This window comes from Myiozetetes cayanensis, unplaced genomic scaffold (assembly GCF_022539395.1).
Source record: "Myiozetetes cayanensis isolate MyiCay16 unplaced genomic scaffold, myiCay2020 scf10, whole genome shotgun sequence".
NCBI lineage: Eukaryota > Metazoa > Chordata > Aves > Passeriformes > Tyrannidae > Myiozetetes > Myiozetetes cayanensis.
In genome coordinates this window covers 16,474,565-16,495,955 of record NW_026086605.1, presented here as the reverse complement: position 1 = coordinate 16,495,955, position 21,391 = coordinate 16,474,565, and the positions used below count along the sequence as shown (strand labels likewise).

The window sequence follows — 21,391 nt, the reverse complement described above, 5'->3', positions numbered from 1 at the left end:
ATTCAGGTTTTTACAATATTCTTAACAGCTCAGTCATAAAATCACTGTGAATCAAGCCAATGCCCTCAGGTCTCTCATTCTTGACATTCCTGCAGGTCAGTAAAGCAGGAATATATTGAATTCCTCTGACTTTAGGGAAATCCCAGAACCTGAGATAGGAAAGCTTGTTAGTAATCAGAATTTTGTAATGGATTTGATAATGTATCAGAAAAAAAGGTGATTATCTGAAGCACCTAAAACGTTTTACTCTCTGTGTAGGTTCAAAGTTAAGCAGGCATGTGTTACTTTGTTTCTGGTTGGGGTTTTTTTCTGGTTTTCAAACTCTATTTGTAAATACCATCTAGACTCATATTTGTAATGCTTAACCCCCAGCTTGTGCAAATGCCTGTTTGGTTTGCTTGAGTTTTATGCACTGGAAGTTGTTCTCGACATACTTTTTCTGTCTACAATTTAAAAAATAAACCACTGGAATTCTTGGGAGTGTGACTTCCATGTATGGAATATATAGTCCATACCAAAGCCAGAGTGACACCTTCAGAATAATGCTCTTTGAAAACAGATCATCGATAGCAGCCACATATTTGCAGTGTGTGATGTGGGGAGTGAGAAGAGGGAAACACATCAGCAGGCATCCTGATTGTAACAAGATAATAGGAAATAGCATCTTGAAATTTTTTTAAAGACAAATAGCACTGTAACAGCAAAAGGGATTTGACATTAATGAACCATCACATTTAGGCAAAAGAGTACATGAAAGGGGGAAATATGGAATAAGTTTCTCACCTATCACTCGATATATGCATAACCTGTATTTCTGTAGAGTTACCAATTCTATTTACTGAGTTGGAGAGAGATTTAGGACTACCATATCAAATTTGGTATTTTTTCACAGTATCCTCTTTTACTACTTAAGAAAAAGTCTGTAGTCAGATATGTGCCTGCAGTGTTGCAGCATTTCAGAAAGGTGCTCAGAGTGTGCAAATGACACTCCCTTGTTTTGTCTGCGTGCTAGTTCAGGATTGCAAAGGTGGAGTACAATGCCTGCCTAAGGTCCTTACTGTTGAGAGCTATTCTGATGACAGTTTAAGAAACCCAGTGTTTGCTGTGTGCTTCTGACATTCAGGAGTAGACCCTTTAACTTGGGAGGCGTATCAAGTGTGTAAGCTGAGTAGAGTTTGAGTCAAAATCAACAATCTTTCCCTTAGAGGTTCATGTTTTTATATATTTTACTTTCAAGCCTAGATTGATTTTGGATTTTGTTTTTGATTGTACAGTATGTCTAGGGACCTCTGATGCCTGAGAATGAGAAACGAGAAGAAACTACACCATATCTTTGGGTTTGTTTTCTTTCTTCTGGAGGAAAATAATCAGTGGGGATTGCTATTGTTATTTGCAAGGTAGAGAACAGTGTTCTGCACTGTCTTTGCTGCAGTGTAGGCTGGCAGCAGAGCAATGAGTTTCTCAACCCAACCTCCTTCTCTGGCTGCTCACTCACACAGCTCCTGGCCAATCCACACTCTGCTATTCCATGCAGTGTTAATCCTAACTAGTTCCAGGCACCTGGTCTGTTGCTGTGCCTAAGAAGTGACTATAAAATGCATACTCCCCTCTGGAACGACAGAGCAAAAGACTGCAGTGTGAGACATGATTTGTTCTGAAACTGATAAAGCCGTTCATCCAGTTCGTTCTTGAACTGACGCAGGACGAGTAATACAGTGGATGTTATTCTGCTTTTACACTGTGCCAAAGCACTGAACTCATTGCTTTGGCATGTTCCTGTAAATTAACCCTGAAAGAACATTTGTGTATTTTTCCATTTCTTTTTTTCCTGGAGATAGAATTTACTTCTTCATTTACAGGATCACTAAACTTTTGCAGATAGATTAAATGAGTGTTCTTCATAGTAAAAAGACACAGTCATTGGAAAAGATAAATAAAGCAAACCACCACTGCAGGCAGACCACTGTAGAAGTAAACCAGAGAACTCATATGATTCATGCTTAGTTAGATTTTCCAGCATAAAGATGTTTGAAAAGAGAACACATCTGTTTTCTATTACATCTAAAACTGTTAGTAGAAAGATTTCAAATTCTCAGAACACAAATATTTATGCAGTTAAAAAAAACCAAAACACTAAATCAAAAAAATCCCCAGTAACTTTAGTTGTCCCTGTGAAGTTAGGAAAAAAAATATTAACAGGAAGTTAAAGCTGTGTCTGTATGAAGTGATTTTCATTCTATTTGAAAGACTTGGAATTATGTGTTTCCCCATGTCCTTTGTGTAGTTAGTAACCTAGTGACAGAGGAAAAACAGCTTGGGCACACCCTTTTCTCTAGCAGAAAAATCCAGCCACAAATGAACAGGGCAGCAAATTATTTAATCGTGATTAAGTATTTTTCATAGTTTAATAATTTCTAGATTGTTTGAATCCTCCTACAGCTGTACCCTTTTGAGTGGATTGTTTTCCACATAAATGTGACTGTGCATAATTGCAGGCTTCCCTTGTATTCACTGTATGCAAGATCTAGCCAGTTTAAGATTCCGTTTTGGGCTTTCTTTCGTGTACAAAACAGTATCCATGTTTTGGGTTTTTTTAAAGTTTGTTCATGCAAAGAATATTACCAAATAACTAATGATAAATAGGGTTTTTTCTTAATAAAAATTGTTCAACATAGCACAAATAACAGTAGGTGGGTATTGGGTTCTGTAGCATAGACTCTATAGTGAAACACACTGAGAAAGAAAGGTTGAGTATAGCAATTATAAATGCAGTGTGGAATCAAGTTTGCTGATGAGAATAATAAATATAGACCTCTGCCAAAATAAACCCTTAAAAATAGGGAAAAGAACTTAAATGCTTGACTCTCAGGAGATTGAAACCTCTGGGTTTCTAGTAGAAGTAATATATAAGCAGCTGGAGGATATGATATGTTAAAGAATTTAGTATAGATCGCTACCTTCAAACCAAGAAGAATAATGAAATGGTTGGCACTGTGAGTTAGCATTTCCTGATCCAGACAGGGTTGTGAAGTTTCACTTCTCTTGGCTATTTAGGCAGCTAAGGGGAAGTGCTAACCACAGTGCTAACGGATTAATTGGCTTTGGCACAAGTGCAACTCTGTGTTCAGTAGTTGGTCATCAGTAGTTCATTGATTTCATGCTTATGAACTAAGTATTTCCCTTTGGTTACTGGCAGGAAAGTGTCGTAGGCCTAGTGCTGGTAAGGTTCAAAATCAGCTTTTGAACAAGTGTAGGTCAACAGTGGTAGACCAGAATGTTGAAATTGCTTGTGGCAGGACAGGTTTTTTGCTTTACTTCTGCAAAGCTGGAAAAGTTTAAGAGACCTGATTGACTTAAGAAGCTGATGAACAGCTGAGAATGTATTAAGCTATTCCAGTAGCAGAAACTATCCCATTTGATGGTGTCAAAAGATGAATGTGATCTGGAGTTAAAGGAGACAAATGTTGGTCTGCCCAGGCAAGAGGAAGAAAGCTGAAATAGGTCTAGCAAAGAGCAGTGTCCTTTGAGGATGAACAAGTTAGCAGGAAGTCTTTTCAGCTCTGCTGGAAGGAAAGGACTCCTTGTCATCTTGTAAGTCATGACTTCAGATGGAGATCACGTACAATCCTGCTGAAGGTAAAGCCTTCAGGGTTCAGAGGAACACAGCAACTTCACAGGAGCCATGCAGAGAACTGGGAGTTTAGTTACATATCAAAAGGAAGTACAGTAGCAGACCTCGCAGCAAAGCACTGAATATCAATGATCTGTTGGTGGACACGGTGTCACAACAGCCACTGCAGCCTGATTTAGCTGACTTAGCCCAAAGATTAGAGACTGAGAGAAGCATGACAGAAAAAAGGCTTTCTCCAAGACCTTTAGACAAGTGACAAAGCTGAGACTTATCAATGTCTTTGAGGCATTCCTTGTTACTTTTGAAAGTATTACTTCAGTTGCTGAGTAGCTGTATGATCAAAACCAGACTGGTCATGGTTCTGTTCTAGCTGACTCTGCTTGAGCAGAAGCATTGGACTGGATGATCTTGGGTGGTTCCTTCCAACCTCATAATTTCTGTGGTTTTTCTAAGAGTGGAGTGAAATACTACAAATCCAGTGAACAGGACTACTTTGGGGAACGTGGAATAATGCCCAAAGCTTAGAATTTGTCTAAAGCTTAGAAGAAAACTAAGATAGGATACAGACTGAGTATTAAATTTCTCAGTCTTGCTAGAGTGGAAAAAGACCGGACACTATTGTTGCCCAACCTGCTAAAGGAGAGGAAAGCAAAGGACTGTAGAGGCAACTGGTTGAGAGCAAGTAGTGTGTGTAACTGATTCCCTCTTCAGTTTTCTGAAGGTGATCAGTATTTTAAAAATGGTTGCTGTGCATTCAGATGTGTGCAGTTATCATTTGCACAGGACAGCTAAGGATGTAGAAATGGAAATTTACAGTGAAAAGTTTCAAAAGCACTACTTTGAACAGCTATTCTTGAGTTAATGTCACCAAATAGGAGGGTGTGGTTGCTGAAACAGTCATCTTGATGACATGAGATAACTGTGAGTGGCTTCTGAATTGCTGATGTTTTTGAAGTTAATGTATGTCACTCCAGCTCATATCAAATGAAAATGTCAAGTCTACATAATTTTTCTACAAATGTGCATAGGAGAATGTTTTCTTTGTCTTTCTCCAGAATCACATTTGGCCTAACTGCTTTTGGCTAGTCTTGTTGGGTCTTTCCCCTCTGTGACACTTCAAAATACATAAATTTCTATTTGTTATTTTCAAATGGGAAATCATAGTCACGGTAGAAGGATTTAAGGAAAATAAGACTATTTGGAATTGATATGGATTAGTTTTCCATTGAAGGAAAAAGGCTGAAGTGGGTTTCTTTCAGTATCCAGCTGCGTAAAGGAAATTTAAGCATTTGTTCCAACTGTAGGAATAGTTTCCCATTTGCTTATATTATAATTGCTTTCAAAGCTATTAACATGTTAGAAGGCTAGGTAATAAAGAGGAAAATGCACTGAGCTACCCAGTATTTTCTCTCTTACCTGTTCTGGGATTTGCAGTCTTCACGGAATGAACCTTTTCTGCTTTTCTTTGACTGCTGAATAGTATCAGTGACTGTCTGCACAACACCTGCTCTTAACACAGAAAAGTTGGGTCATATTTGGAAGGAGATGTTCTCTTTGGCTTGTAGTGTCAGATTTGACTTCTGTGTAACAACAGTTTTTGGAATTCTGAAGTGACAGGGGGAGAAATACAGCCTCCCTCTGTTAGCAAGACCATGTTGTTTCCTGGGCTAGGTAGGTGTTACAGGCACCCCAGGATGTGTATGTGATGTTCCAGATCTAGGTTTGCCTTGTGGATTGAATGCAACTTTATTGCATTAACAAGAGAAATTGCTTCTTAACCTCCCTAAAGCTGAGAAACACATGGAGACAGCATTTCAGCTAATTTCCATCTCTGTCCAACAATTTATAAAAACTGAAAATGTACCTATGGTTTCTCTAATGCTCACTGAAATAACTAGGTGTTCTGTAGTTTTTTAAAGGGCACTGGATCAGGACTGCAATACTAGATCCAGGTGTCCTGCTCAGTAAAGAGAAGAGAGATAGGTGTTAGAAATGGCATCAGAGTTTCAGACATTGTCATCTTAAAGATTAGAACAGAATTTTATGAATTTTGTGAATTTTCTCCACAGCGTCGCCTGATCTTAAAACCACTTTTCACATCTAGACTATCCCCTCTGCGTGATGAGTATGTGAGGGATAGCTGGAATATTACTGTGCTCGGGAAGTTTGGGGAGCAGAAGTGAAAGGTTTGAGTAGTGAATCAAAACTGTGAAAAAGACAACTGGTTTTGGAGAACTGAAATGAACTGGGAAAGCATAGTTGACTGAGGAGGTGACAGCACCGAAGTAATTCTAACAGTAATTCTACCAGCAAGTGTAGTTATTTTTCATACCCTAAACAGGATTTGTAATGTGTAATACTAGGAAGATATACTTGCAGGAAATTAATGTTTTATACTTACATATCCTAATGTACTTTGCAAAAAAAAAAATTTATGTTCTCATAACTTAACACCCAAGAGTAGCTATAATAATGCTCTTGCTCTATGTCAAAAAATACCCTTGTGTTCTTAGTTTCTCCATAAAACAGCACTGTAACCTCAAGGGACCTCAGTTAGGTTCTCTGCGTACAGATCTTTTTTCTGCTTTGGCAGCAAAGCTGGTATTTTGTTTATAAAACATGCTCTTTTAATACTTACAAGATAAGATTATCTTGGGTTTTTTCACTGACAAAAATCTCAGTTATTCCAGTAATCCACTTCAGTATAGGAGTAAACTGTTACTACATAGTATGGGAATGAAATACAGTGCCAGTTATCACGAGACCAGTGCCACACTGTGAGAAACTCTGCCTAAAAGAAGTCTCTCAGGTTAAAAGTACATGGTGTTTCCACCTTTTTGTGAAACCATGGATGTGACAGATGCAGTCCCAAAGCAGGCAGAAGTAGCTTAGGAGAGTCTACCACATGTCAGATCCCATGATCAGCTTCCTTTGGTAGGCCTCTCTACAATCATATTGAAACATTCTGAGGATTTAGAAGCAAGAAGATGAGCCTATTCTGAAATATATATGGGCAAGAAGATCAATTTTGTGAATTCTCTAGTAAGCACGTTGATTGCATTTATTCTCTTTCATTGTTTTCGTTACAAAGACGTGTGTGTGTCTGAGTTTTATCCATTACTTCTCATCTAGGAGTTTGCAAAGCTACATGGAGAGAGAAAGGATTATATCTTTTAGTTTGCCAGTGAGAATTCAGTGATTGAAACAATAAAGTACAAATTAGCAGTACCCAGTCATTACCTGACATTTGTAAGGATCTTTTGTTGTGCTTTGAGTTTTCAAGTCCTGGCTGGAGTTACTTGGTTGACTAACAGTCACTAGTAAAAGAAAAAGGGAAACCTCTGTTTGGTGTATACTTGTATTCTAATGATTTTTATTTCATTTCAGATTAATTGGCAGTGCATCCATAGCACTTAAGGATCTTGTAGGTAATCAGAGCAGATCTTCTCCCTTCAAACTCATACCTCTGCTAAATGAAAGGGGACAAGAAATTGGAGTGAGTGACTTACAGTTCCTTATTTTACTGTATTCTTGATCAAAATGCTCCAGCAACAGGGTTAGTATCAATTTAATGCTTGGAAATCTGTAGCAGAAGCTCCAGACATATGAAATTCATAGCAAGATATAATTATGTCTACGCTATCTGAGTCTGCTTAATATCCTTTAAGTTATAAAATTATATCTGTGTATGTATTATGTATTTGTATATATGTGTTATAAATATTTTGAGCACAAAGTATGCATGGAAATCAGCCTGATGTTGAAAAGTGCATTTTCTAAGCAGCAGATGGAGTTCCCATATGCATTTCTTTTTTTGTTGTGTTCTTTCTAATAGCCACGTGTGTCATAGCACTGAGTCTGGAAAGCACATGATCATGGACATGTTCACTGCCAGCTCAGTTCAGAAAATTACACAAGAACTTGTTTAACTTGGTTTAGCACATGTTTAAATTTAGCTGGTTATTGACTTAATAATTAAGTAGTTTCTAAAACCTGAGGCCTTACTGCGTTTGTGTAGTATAGTTGTTAAGGCACTTAAATAAGAAGAGGCTCTAAGGGTAATTTCAATTTCTCATAATATGCAGTTTAATATCATGATTAGTTGGTCACAGGGTTGGGCTTTTTTTTGCTGGCTCCTCATGTTACTCTGGCAACGTCAAATAAAAACGGTTTGTTCAATAATCCAAAACCACATTCAAGCACAAAAAAGACAATTCTATAAATAGAATGGAAAATGACATCGTGTTTTTGTTCCAGGATGGAGGTATGAACAAGCAATTACAAATGCCAGATAGGAAATTTGACTTACGGTTCAGACTTAAGTTGCTGATCAGATTGTGTTATTTCTCCATGCCTTTGTTTTTCTGTCAGCAAATTTAGGATGTCACCTTGTCTGCCATGAATATTATGGAACCAAATAAATTAGCATCTGTACAACATCTTGCATACTTGTATTGTGACAGATTTTTCTAAGTATAAAGAAAGCGATTCCATTTGTTAGATATTATTTCAGAATCTATTCCATTAGCTCCAAATTGTGTAATATTTATTGTTTGTAGTTATTTATAGCCTAATAACAATTTATCAATTTACTAGTAGCTGAAACTTTATGAAAACATGCTGTGACTATGAGTAGTTAACTGTTCATGTACAGTGTTAGGACAACTGACTGCTTTGAATCAACTGTTGTGAATGCTGTGTGTTTCTCTATAGGCAACAATTGATTTGGTAGTAGGATATGAGCCACCAGCTGGACCTGCAAATCCAAATGATCCAGGAGGGACCAATGCTCAGGAAGGTATTTCCATCTTTTCTCAGAATAGTATTGTTAAAAGCTCATGTAGCTATTTAAGATAAGGCAAGAAAGTGATTCAATAGCATTGTTCATCAGAAGAAAATGTTCACCATAAGCAAGCATGTCAAGACTACCAGGTAGTGATTTTAAAGAAATTAAAGATGATTCAGAACTACAGCTAAGAAGAAAGTTGGCATGTACTGACATAAAATGGATTTTAACATCATTTTCTCTAGTGGAATCAGGTTACAAAAGAATGACGTGTCCTTAAAAGTTTTCAAAATAGCTTTTGTTTAGGAAAGAAATGTTTGTGAATGCTCAAGGGAACAGCAATTTGCAAATCTGCTCTAATGCTAGGGCTGACCAAAAAGCAGGGAAATCACATCTATTACTTTGCCTCTCAGGAGCTTAGTGAAAAGATTTTCTTAAATCGTTAAACCTTTTTTCCACCGCACAATAATTAATTTTTGGAAGACACTGTTTTATCTTATAACAGGCTTGATGTTTGATTAGCCAGTGAAATACTGCGATCAGTAGGGAATGTCCTTTATCTGTCTGTATATTGTATTAACCAGGCTTTTTGAGATCTCCTGGTTTCCTAGACCTTGTGAAGTAAAAACAGGTTTTTGCAGTTGACTGGCAAATAATTAGCCTAATATCAAGGCTGTGTTTGTGCAGAAGGAAGTAAATGTAATAAATGTTATGTGTTTGAAGAGAAGTAAAGCAGTTTGACCATTATTTGCATAACAACATACATAAGAAGGAAAAAATTAAAATCAGAAGTCTTCTGGAGGGAAATTTTGATTCCATTGAGTTCACTGAGAGGTATTTTTGGAGGGGAAGGATAGATAATGCAAACACAAAAGCTGTGTGTTAAATTACCACATTTCAAAATAATTTTATAGAAATGTGAACCTGAAGGTTAAAAATGCAAAATTTACTTGTATGAGATTATTTTGGTTGCTTTTTAAAGTGTACTTGAACTATAAGATCCAGCTAAAATAAAAAATGGAAGTTTTTTAACAAGCATGCAGCAAGTACGTGAAAATTATTTCAGTGTGAATTATCAAATACCTTAGTTAACTGTTGTAAATACCTATTTCCCATGAAATGAAATCACTTTCCCAGCTGAGATTGCTACAGCTCAGTTTCAGAAATTAAAAATTAAGTGCTGAGTTAGGGTATGTAATCAGTCAGTTGTATGGATCCATTCAGGCAAATGGATTTTGAGGGATGTTAGAGAAATAGGTGAGGTCTTCTGGTTATAACATACATGGCACGTCAGTCTCTCTGATTTTGTACATCTCTTACAAGAATCACTGAAGATTTCTTTATGCAAAGTGATCATCACCCTATAATTCATGAAGTTAACATGCATTCTGTTAATGCTAACCATCAGAGACACACCCAGTTTTCCTCTAGATTTTGCCAAAGTCACTGTTTTCAGTTAAGAGAAGAAACTGGAAACACAAGGAAGTGACCACTTTTGTGGTCTAGATATTTATGGATCCTCTTTTGCAATATTGGAATCTCACTGTGTGATTCAGTTTTGTAGTGTCATGTGCTTGTAGAATTGTCTTTCACAGGTATGCTGATTTCAGAACTGTCAAAGAGGTTTGCTAAGAAACTTATTCCACACTTAAATGTTGTGTAGAAGGATTCAGGGCTTTATTTTGGATGGCAGACCCTAAATGTCTTCATGATTCTCAACTAAAAAACAACACTGTGCTATAGCCTAGTCTTGCAGATGGAAAACAGCTTCAGCTGGAATAAAATTAATCCCTTCTGGTGTATTGTGAAGTGGTCAGGTGATGGTTACAGCTGAACTGTGCTTTGCTTCAGTTGGTTGATTCAAAAAAGTATATGGGAATTGTATTAGACACATTGCATGCTGAAGAGAGACAGATCTAGAGGTAGTTTGGTTAGGATACAGATTTGTTCTTAAGCAGCTTTTAAAAGGAGTTGGAAGCATGGAGTTGGCAAAAAAAGTTGTTGACATGAGATAATAATACAATTTTAGTGGAACTCTTGGATGTTGGACTCTTACTCCTGTAACTTTAACATCCAGCTCTGCTATTTGTTTATTAATTGCATTGTTTTTTTCTGTATGAGATGGGGAAGATGAGGGAGATTATGAGGATATATTGGATGGCCCAGTTGGTGGTATCACACCAACAGTTCCAAGTGGTACGAAGGAAGCCCAGCTGGCTAAACGCATCACCAAAGGAAAGAAAGCCCGGAGGATCCTTTCTAACAAACCACAGGATTTCCAGGTAAAAGATTTATTAAATATTGCATGTTTCCTTTTTCTACCAAGCATGACATTGCTCCTTCCACATAGCCTGAGCATAATTTAACATCAACTTGTGAAAATCTAGTGCACTGTAGAGACAATTAGCCCTTTCCTTTGAAAGCCAGTATTTCAAAAGTGTCCTTCAAATGTGCCTGTTACTGAGATGTCTGATTTTGTACAGTTCTGACTGAAACCTGGTTGAACTTTATTTATTGTGTAGTTATTGTATAGATTTCAAACTACAACAGCAGCTTTAAAAATAAGTGGTTATGTAAAGTTAAAAAACCCTATTGAAATAATTAACCCAAACTTGTCTTGTAAAATTCAAGTAAAACTATACTTACTATCGTAATTAAGTCTGAAAAGTCTGTCTGGTCCTAACCACCAGCTACTTCAGGTACTGGCTAAGTTTTCTGGTGGTGTAATAAGAAATTGTTGTCACCTGGATGATAGATAATATAGAGAATGAATTAATACAAATATTTGTTGGTTTGGGGTTTTTTCAGATTCGTGTTAGAGTCATTGAAGGTCGTCAGTTGCCTGGAAATAACATAAAACCAGTAGTCAAAGTTCATGTTTGCGGTCAGACACACCGGACAAGAATCAAAAGAGGAAATAACCCGTATTTTGATGAAGTGAGTGGTGTAAGAACACTGTAGCTGAAATGTTGATGCTATCAAATGTAGAAAAGTAGTTAATACCACTTTCATTGTGATGAATTAATAAGAATTTGCTAGTATTTATGGGTAATTATTGCTAATATCCATTTTGCCATTTCCAGTCCCTTTCTTTATGTATTCACAACACTAAATATATTTCTGTCACCAACAGTCTTAGCAGATAAAACTATCTAGAATGATGTCAAAGTTCAGCTGAGACATATGAACACCTTCTTTGGTGCAGTTGACCATGTGACAGAATCACTTTGAATAGTTGTGTGCTGGTTATAAAAACCACAGAAGAATTAATTAGAAATCATTATAGACCTCTATGATGAGTGCAGACAAGTGCTCAGTGCAATGCTTTGGGTCAATAGGACTGCCACAGAATCTGGAAATGTCATTGCCTTGCTACTCATGAGTTGTAAAAGCACAACTAGATTTCTTTGCCCAGGCAGAAGAGCTGTACATCCAACACACTGAAATACAGGAGAGAATTCAAAGCTACATAAAGGGCACAAGAATCATCCCATAGCTGGAAGACTAATGTTGCCAAACTTTAGCTTAATAGAGAGGATGTTGAGGATAACTCTCATTATCTGGACATTTGTGGAAAATTCAGAAGATCTTGGAACTGCGTGGCAAGCATGTTTAACACATGCAGGCGAAAACCAAGGAAGTTATAAAACTTTGAAACTAAGCTCTAGGTAGCAGTCAAGATTTGTGAAGCTGTGGAATAAACAGGGAGGGCAAAAATTTGGTTGCACCTTATTTTGAAACAATTCCTAGGAAGTCTCAGTATCCACACTAGTCTAAAAATGGAATAGGATGGACCATGTTTACATACCCTTCCATTTTGTTGGATAAAATACTGACTGGAGTATAGCTGGGATCAAAGACCAAACTTATTGAGGCATATGCTATTATGAAAACAAATAAGCTAATATATTCATCCTCATGCTGTCAAATTCTCAGATTTATTCTTATGGCCTTGAATTTCAAAAATTCGGATCATTACAATCACTGTCACCACTAGCCCTAAACAAGACCTTTTTGACAACTACAACAGAGGTGGCTAGACCAGGAGTTAATGTTCTGGAAAATGAACAACCATTATAGTTCCTGAAGTTGTTCTCCTGGGAAAAATGTGAAGTGCAGAGCAAGGAGCAAGAGTAGTGCTGAAAGTTTGCAGCACAGTTATGCTTACTTCATTCATTCAAATGGAAGTTGTGAATGGCTTGTCTGTTTTGTACTGAGTCTATTTACTAAATTTAGGTTTTTGTTCTGCACTAAATTATCATATAATATGTCCAGCAAAGAGGCAGGGTAAAAGTACTATATCAGGCATGCTTCATGTGCCTCTTAAAATAATGTCTTTGCATTTTATGTTCAGCAAGTTACATGTTTGTCATTTTGAGATGGGTTTTTTTCTTTGTTTTTACCCTGACAGATATTTTTCTACAATGTCCACATGACTCCTTTAGAGTTGCTTGATGAAACAGTTAGCATTCGGGTAAGAAAAAACAGCACATATTTAAAAGGTTGCTGGGTGCATATGGCATTGGCTGGCCATTTCACCATGTTTAGGAACATTCCTGTTTCATGCTCCTTTGTCTTTTTAGGTGTATGATTCTTACTCTTTACGAGCAGACTGTCTAATGGGTGAATTTAAGGTGGGTATGAAGTAACTTCCATATCTTGACTAAATTAAATTAAATGGGAGAAAAATTTTAAGTACTAGTTTTAGATGTTTAAATTGATACTTCTTTAACATGGGACCAAAGAATTACTTGATGATGTCTTACTTCTCATGCCAGAGACCATTTGCTCAAAGCACTAGTGAGCAGTTTCCTTGTTTGAGTCAAATATTATTATTAATGAAATTTGTGTGGTTTATATACCAAGTTCTCTAATTTACATCCTAGAGAAAAAATATTTACCACAAGGTAATTTTTTTTTCCCACAGGAAGTGAGGTGATTATTTGGTATGACATAGAATTTGAAGAGGTGATGTTAATAGGGAATTGTAATAGGCAGAGTAGTGGTATGTGTGGTGGCATAAAGGTACACATTCTCAAATGATGTGTAAAGACCTTCCTTTGGTCAGAAGTTAAGTAAAAGAAATGGTGGAAAAGTCTCTTAGTTAAAGCAATTTGTGATGATATTAGTGAGATTGTCTTTGTCTGGAATCGCTATATCAATATTGGGAGGTAGACATCTGCCTGGTGAAGATATTCCTAAAGCAATATAGACAAAGAATTCTCATGGCAATTGTAAAGACTACTGGGATCCCCTGTTATAGCATTTACAGTATTAGTGTTGGCTGTATTTTCTGTTAGCTTATTTGGTACTGCAAAAATTCAGTAGGTCTCTGCACCAGCTTTTAAAAAAATATGCAAATGTGGAAGAGTGCTCTTTTCTAAATGAAATGCTTTCTGCCACAAAGCTTTTTGCTTCTCACTGCTTATTATCTATGTAATTTCTAGTGACTCAGTGAGTGATATATTGCCCTGCTATTGTGAAGGATTGATCATTCACTAAGCAGGTGACAGCACGTCATTCAGCTACTTTGTGTTCCTGCAGGCACACATTCCAAGAGAAAACCGCAAGGGTAATTCTGTCTAGAAAAACACCCTTTCAGACTTTACCTGCGAGGAATACTAACCCCAATTGCCATGAGCAAACATACTTACCTTCCTGAACATGTTTGAAATCTGATACAATGAATACAATCATGGCATATGTGCAATCTTGTCCAGATTTGACACAGTGGGGGAAAAATATTGGTCATATTCTTAATAAAACAAAAAAGGAAATTATTCATTAAAAAAGCAAGATTCATTTCTGTAACTGAAAGATGAGATGTTGAGCAGGAAATAAGCAGGAAACAAAAGTGTTCTGAAAAGCCTGTCTGAACATAAAATAATGGCTGATCCCAGGGAATTCAAAAAGCAGTAAGCTAGCCCCATCTTCTGTCTGTGGTAAATGAAAAAGCTGGGTATCTGAGGAAAGAAGAAAGTAACTACAGATGTTAGCTCTAATACATATTTTCTTGCATTGTCTTCTTGGCTGCTGTATCCATTCATAATCCCTCATTTGTCAGTGTAAAACATTTTCTCCTCCCTATAATATGCTATGTAAACTGTCTTTTATTTGTGACAAGAGAACAATGTAGTAGTGCTCTCGAAAAACGTGAGGGGAGTTGCCCAACCACTTTTTTGGTTTGGTATTTCTTCAAAGATAATGCCTTTGATCTTTATTTCAGATCGACATTGGCTATGTTTATGATGAGCCTGGTGAGTAACAGTTACTTCAGAACTTCTTTCCTACGATGAAACTAGAAGTTGAAACATTTCATTACATTTCCAAAGTAAAAGAAGAAAGTTAATGTAAAGTTGTTTAAGTTTGCTGCTTTAAGTATTAACTTAAAAAAATCCAACAATATATATCTCTTTCAGTGATTTCAAGATAAAGTACAAGCCCTTTCTTGTATCAAAGATCTAAAATTTGAAAAATAATGCAAAAATATTTGATAGTTATGTCCCTGAACTAGTAAGCCACAGCATTTTAACACTAGATCTCTTGTTTGGAATGGCACTGTTGAGACCTGTCTAGGACAGAATAAATTTTTTAAATAATTAGGATAATTTAGGTTATACTTTTGGAATAGTTGATGGTTTATATGATGGCTGACATTTTGTAATGGATATTACTGAGGGCTAGTGATGATGTTTGTTCTATTTCAGGCCATGCAGTCATGAGAAAATGGCTTTTGCTGAATGATCCTGAAGATACAAATTCAGGACCCAAAGGCTATATGAAAGTCAGCATGTTTGTCCTGGGAACTGGAGATGAGCCACCAGTAAGTTTCATTTAAATGTCTTTTTTCCCCTTTCCACCCCACAGATATTTATTTGTGCCCCCCCCCCCCATTTTTTAATACTGTGTAATTTGCTCTGTGAGCAGGATTTAAAGGTAAGACAAGATTTACAAGTGGTTTCCAGGTTATGCAGCACTACTTGGCAAACTCAAAGCTTATTTTGTTATTCTGCCCAATTAAGTAACTTCTGGACCAGCTCTGGGTGTGTTCATCTACTATGTGTAGATACTCCTTTGCATACTGGAAGCAGAGATATGTTAGACTGTTCTTGCATGCAAGATAATATGTAATTCTCCTTAGCAGAGCTAATTAGGCTGAGTAACATACTGATACCAGTTCCAGGACTAAGTCAGGAATGTCTCCACTACTACATAATGTAGACAAGCCCACAGAGAAACCTGAGTACCAGAAAGCTCCAGATTTTTCCAGGTGAAAATCAGACCCATCAATAATTACAAGCCAGGCACAAGTAATTTGATGCATATGAAAGCAAGTAGATAGTTTTAACGATCCAATCTTTAACTGTCTGCTGTCAGTAAAAACAGGGTTAAAACAGGACCTTTTTTCTTGTAATATTTTCCTTACTTGACTATTTTCTGTAGTTTTAGTTCTGCTGTTCTTCCTGCCTGATATTTTTGCATACTGGTACTCTCTAGTTAAATACAATGTGGTGCACAGAACCATGGAAGATTTCCATTTTGTTGCATATTAACTCTTCCTCTCTGCTGTCTTCATTGTTCTTGAAATCACAAGGATATGTCTGATTATCTGTAATGTGTTTATTTTTAAATGAGGAAGCAGTACGTTCTGGTAAATATATATCAGATTTGTAAGCCTTTCTAATTGCAGTAAGATGCCTTATCTTCAGGTGAGCAAGAAATTTGCATGAATTTACATTATACATGGGCCAAAATCATCATCATCTGATGATGATAATTTTAAAAGTATAATTATAATGGGCGCCTGCAATTGAGTGCTTTAGAGCTAAAAGTATAGGTAAAATAGTTTAGCTAGAATGAATTTTTTGTGGCTTGCTAATTTGATACAGTCTCATTCTTCATAATAAAACTGACAAAAGTCTTCTGTTGAAGAATGTTGTGGGCACTGGTTTAACTAATCACCTAAGTTCTGTACGTTATTCTGTCTTTACTGTGTACCACTGTATGTCCCAACAGGTTGAAAAAAGAGAGAGAGATAATGAAAGTGATGATGTGGAGAGCAATCTGTTATTACCTGCTGGAATTGCACTTCGATGGGTCACTTTCCTTCTCAAAATCTACAGAGCTGAGGACATTCCCCAGAGTACGTAGCTTCTCCCAGCTTGTCCATTGGTGTTTTTGTTTAGCATTAGAAACATTTATTTGTGTTAGCTATTCAGAAACATTCCTTGAACATAAAACATCTTGAGTTTTTTTTCATTTTTAATTGAGCCAGTAATTCTGTGATGGCTCCAGTCCTTTTATAATGCTCAGTAAGTCTACTTAATTCTTGTAATGGTTAATTTAATGTGTTACCCATGAGATTGGTAATGTTCACCTGTTGCTGAGTGGTAGTGGGGAAGGGTCATCTTCACTAGCCCTCTCCAATCATAGAGGTTACATGTAAGTAACAGCACTTGATATGCAGATAAGGTTCTGTGCACATCTCCTGAAGTATATGGTGCATGTGTCAAATTCCCATTGGATCCCAATCCCTGCCAACTTTTGAGAGGTTATTAGATAACAGATTCCCTGCAGCCCTCTTTACCCATGTCATTTAGATCCCAGTAGACAAGTAGTACTGCAAGTGGCCTTCTGCAGCTTCCTCTGGCCAGCAGTCCATTATTTCTTCACAGGTGCTCACAGCTGCAGCTGTGTTCAGCAGGGCAAAGGCCACAGGACTGCCACAGTCAGTCAGCCCCTGCTGCTGTGGCCAGGGCCGTGGCCAGGACCAGCACCCTGCTCCTGAGTGGCCGTGGGAAACAAGGATCTAGGAACTGGCTGCATCTCAGAGAGCAGCAGGCAGTTTGTGGGCTCTCAGCTGAGTACCATAAGCTTGAATAAATAGCCTTGGAGGGCAGGAAAGTTTGTAAGCAGTTTGATCTTAATTCTTTTAGGGAGATTTTACTCATGTCATCCCTTTCTGGCTGAGACAAAGGCTGTTTTTCTCATTATATGCCATATGTGTTTTCTCATAGAATGTAGGTGACTTTTTGTGCCTTATTAGCTTATTTTCTCGCCTCTATCTGTAACAACAAATGGCAATGTCTACAGATACATGCATAATGTTTTTCAAATACAATGATGCCTTTAAATTCAGGAGCACATCAGCACTTCCTGTGGTGTTTGAAAAATCTGTATTCTTAAAATTGCTCCTTAGCATAAATTCACCATTTTTACCAGCAATATGCTTCAGAATTTTGTTTATCAGGTTAGACTTTATCCTTCCTAGATCTGTAATTTTGTTGATTTTGGTGGGATTGGTATGGGCAACTTATTATTTAAACTGACGATAATAATATCATCATCATCAACAACCAACCCCCTTAATTCAATCTTTGACACTTCTCCAGTGGATGATGCTTTTGCACAGACTGTCAAGGAAATATTTGGAGGAGAAGCAGACAAGAAAAACCTGGTAGATCCATTTGTAGAAGTTTCTTTTGCTGGGAAAAAGGTAACGTAGTAAATATCTGAATCTTTGCACTCTAATAGTACTCTTGAGAACAAGTTTTGTATACTAATATGAATTTTTAAGTTTACTGAAATTATAGAAATAAAAAACCAATGGAAAAAAAAGTTCACTTTGTAAAGTGAGGACAAACAGCAAGGTACAGTAGAAAGGGTGTAGAGCTGATGACTAATACAAGGAATGTATGAGTAAATGCTAGAAGTAGTGCTTGCCAGATTGCTTGCCTTCTGGCTGTTCCTGATGGCTTTTGTTAACTCATGATACAGATCTTTCTGGACAGGTTAACAGCATTTGTGCATTTTATTACTAATGTGTTCCTTAGAATGCCAAATTTGATCTGGAGCACAGTTGTACAACTTACATTCATCGGTAGCATATCTTTTTTGTCACTTCTTTAATATGTTATATAATCAGGTTGCCACTCCCAGTAATGTAGAGGATCTTTAAAAGATATGACTAGCAAATAATATAGCCTCTCCCATATTCTTCACCTACTCTAAAATCTGCATAAAGAAAATTGGAATCAAGTAATTTGTCCATTTCATTTCTCTGCTGTGTTAAGAGTTCAGTACTACTGTGAAAGCATATTAAATTGTGGCTTATGGAAATAACAGGCTTTAATAATTTCATTTAATTGTAGCAAGTGAAAATAAAAGGTAGGGCAACTCCAATCTCATATTTAAACGCAGTTTCCAAATTTTCTTTTCCTTTAATAGTCATTAGTGTTCCATATGCAGGTCACTTTAGCAGTAGTTATCAATGGAAAACTAATAGCTCACTGCAGCATAAACCGCTCATTATCATTAACTACTACCTATGTTTTCCAAACAGATTATGATGTATCCTAAGTCATAGCTAGCATATGCTGTTTTGTCTGTTTATTCTTTGATGTGCTGTTTGGTTGATTTCATTTTTGGCAGGTTTGCACAAATATAATTGAGAAAAATGCCAATCCAGAGTGGAATCAAATTATTTCCTTCAAATCAAGGTCAGTTTTTTCCCCTTGTTTCTGTAGAAAACAACCATCCTTCTGGAACTCAGGGCATTAACATTACAGAAGTGATTTTACCTTAATTGCTTTTTTTTTTTTTTCTTCAGTTTCCCTCAATGTGTGAAAAAATAAAACTTTCAGTTATTGACTGGTAAGTTATGACTTTTAATCAAAATACTAAGCAAGATAAATTATATTAAGTAAAGAAAAGTCTGGTTCTGTTGTCAGGTATTTTTAGTATTTTTACGGTCTAAGCAAGTGTTTAAGTATCTTTATGGTTTCTTCACAGGAGAGTGATTAGTGTAACATGGATTATTGTTAATTTTGTGCAATGAGCACTGAGCACTGTCACTTTTAAAGTGACAGTGTAAAAGGCAGGTGATTTCTGCTTGGTACAACCCACTTTTGTAACTGGTCATTACTATCTTAGTAATATTAAAGCATTCCAGGTGATGCAAACTAGTAGCTTGCTTCTGTGTATGATGACCAATATTATATTTAAATAAAGACTTTTTTTCTTTCTGTAGGGATCGTCTTACAAAAAATGATGTAGTGGGAACGACATATTTAAGCCTCTCAAAAATTGCTTCTTCTGGAGGAGAGGTTGGAGGTAATGGGTTGAGCAGTGTCTAACTTACTATCTTCTCTTGTGTTACAGAAAATAGCAAAGATTAGCGTACTAAGTATATTTTTCTTTAGTTCCCCAGTTCTGTGGCAACAAGATTATCTGTTTCTGGAGTTTTCAAAGCAATGCTCCTAGAAAACATGCTCTGGGACTTTTCAAAGTAAAGTATTAAAATTTTAATGTCTAAACCACATCACCATTGAAATAGCAGTAACTAATTCAAAATTCAGTATTCTGTTCTATACACACACACACACACATATATATATAAAACTAACTAAATTTGTGAGTACTTTGCCAAATTCAGAAAATTATGTGATATCCCAATCTATCATGAGTAAGATAAGCAACTTTACTTATGTGTTTAATAAGACACTTGATTTCAAGGCAATCTGGAGTCAGTGCTTCAGAGTTACTGATTCTTTGGGCACTAGTAAACAAGACTTCTTTTCTACCTTATAAGAGTATCTGTTCTTTCTTTGGGAAGAGAATGTATAAACTGTGGAATTTTCCTGAGTAAAGGAACTATCTAGAACCACATACTCATTTGCTGTGTACTACTAGGCTTCTTTCAGATGCTGCGAGGAACTTGGATCAGTCTTACTCCGATCAGTAGCTTACTAGAAATGGGCACTGCATCTCATTGCATGCCTGCTTCATATTCCTACTTAGTAACCCTTATTTTATTAACTTCAATGAATGAAGATTTTATTGCACTGCATGATTGCAGACAATTAATTTATGTGCTTCAATCAGTATAGATGACTGGATATGTAATTTCATAAAAACTGAAAACCAAAACTGATTAACTGGAAGAAAACAACAAGTTAGGCAGGATATTAAGTGTCTAACATGTTGTTCCCATTGGAAAATAGCTTTGTAATAAAACTCTTCTTTAAGATATTATAAGAAATACTTTTTGTGCCAAGATTTTGGATAATATTAAAAAATATCCTCTTACATTTATGTTTTAATATAATCATGTGATTAATGATTATTTCTTTGTGATCTCTATTTTTAATCACCTCATCTTTTTATTACAATATCTTTCATACAGTTGAGCTAGCTGCAGGACAAGGATTCTATGTTAACCTACCAGAAAAAAATGTTTTATCTTTTTAATGAACATATTAGTTTGGCATATTAGTTGTCCATACAGAATTGTAAAGTTCAAGGCTAAACAGGCTTAATATGTATTTGTCTGACTATCTACACTAGTATGAAGGACACTGACTCAAACCCATTTCTACCATTGCCAATTACTAATTTTTTCTGTTGTGTTTACAAAATCTATGTATGTACTTGTCTGAGACAGACCAGGTTCTCCTTAAGTTGGTGGTTATATCAGGCACTTAAAAACAAAATGGCAAAAACATAGTGGCTCCAATCCTGTAGCAACTTGAAGCAAGAATTGGATGGAACTATATTTTCAGTCACTTAACTTCAAGCTTATAATGTAGTCCTCTTGCAACAACTGCTGTTGAAGGAAGAGCTTGTGCAAACATTCTTTTCATATATCCCATGTGCAACCAGAAGCAACAGAAAAAGGAAATGGGTTGGGCTTTAGGGGAAAATTCAGCTCTGGAGAGATCATTTATACTCCCTATAGAAATGTGTAACTTGAACTGCAGCTGAGTCACAGCACATTTATGCTTCAAACCCAGGCACTTTGTAATTGAGGAAATCTTGCTTGGTTTCTCTGTCTGCTGAGTTACTGACATTGGAATGGCCATTTCTGTGTAAAATCACAGATTATCTTCTCTTCAGTGCCGTGCCTGAAGCCTGTTCTGGCTTTAAAGAATTGTGAAACTGAACTAGTCTATGGTCCTCAGTAAATGTAGATACCC

The 21,391-nt window shown here is 36.5% G+C and overlaps 1 protein-coding gene across 1 annotated transcript in view; it reads left to right on the top strand.

Annotated features, from left to right (window-relative positions):
- The window catches only part of MYOF (myoferlin), a 67,110-nt gene that overhangs the window by 6,966 nt on the left and 38,753 nt on the right, over nt 1-21,391 (top strand). The window contains exons 4-16 of the mRNA XM_050339917.1: nt 7,019-7,127; nt 8,345-8,429; nt 10,539-10,699; nt 11,226-11,354; nt 12,829-12,891; nt 13,001-13,051; nt 14,644-14,674; nt 15,125-15,240; nt 16,434-16,560; nt 17,810-17,913; nt 18,849-18,920; nt 19,027-19,070; nt 19,447-19,529. Coding sequence (XP_050195874.1) covers nt 7,019-7,127; nt 8,345-8,429; nt 10,539-10,699; nt 11,226-11,354; nt 12,829-12,891; nt 13,001-13,051; nt 14,644-14,674; nt 15,125-15,240; nt 16,434-16,560; nt 17,810-17,913; nt 18,849-18,920; nt 19,027-19,070; nt 19,447-19,529 — 1,175 coding nt within the window. The remainder of the gene's footprint in view (nt 1-7,018; nt 7,128-8,344; nt 8,430-10,538; nt 10,700-11,225; nt 11,355-12,828; nt 12,892-13,000; nt 13,052-14,643; nt 14,675-15,124; nt 15,241-16,433; nt 16,561-17,809; nt 17,914-18,848; nt 18,921-19,026; nt 19,071-19,446; nt 19,530-21,391) is intronic.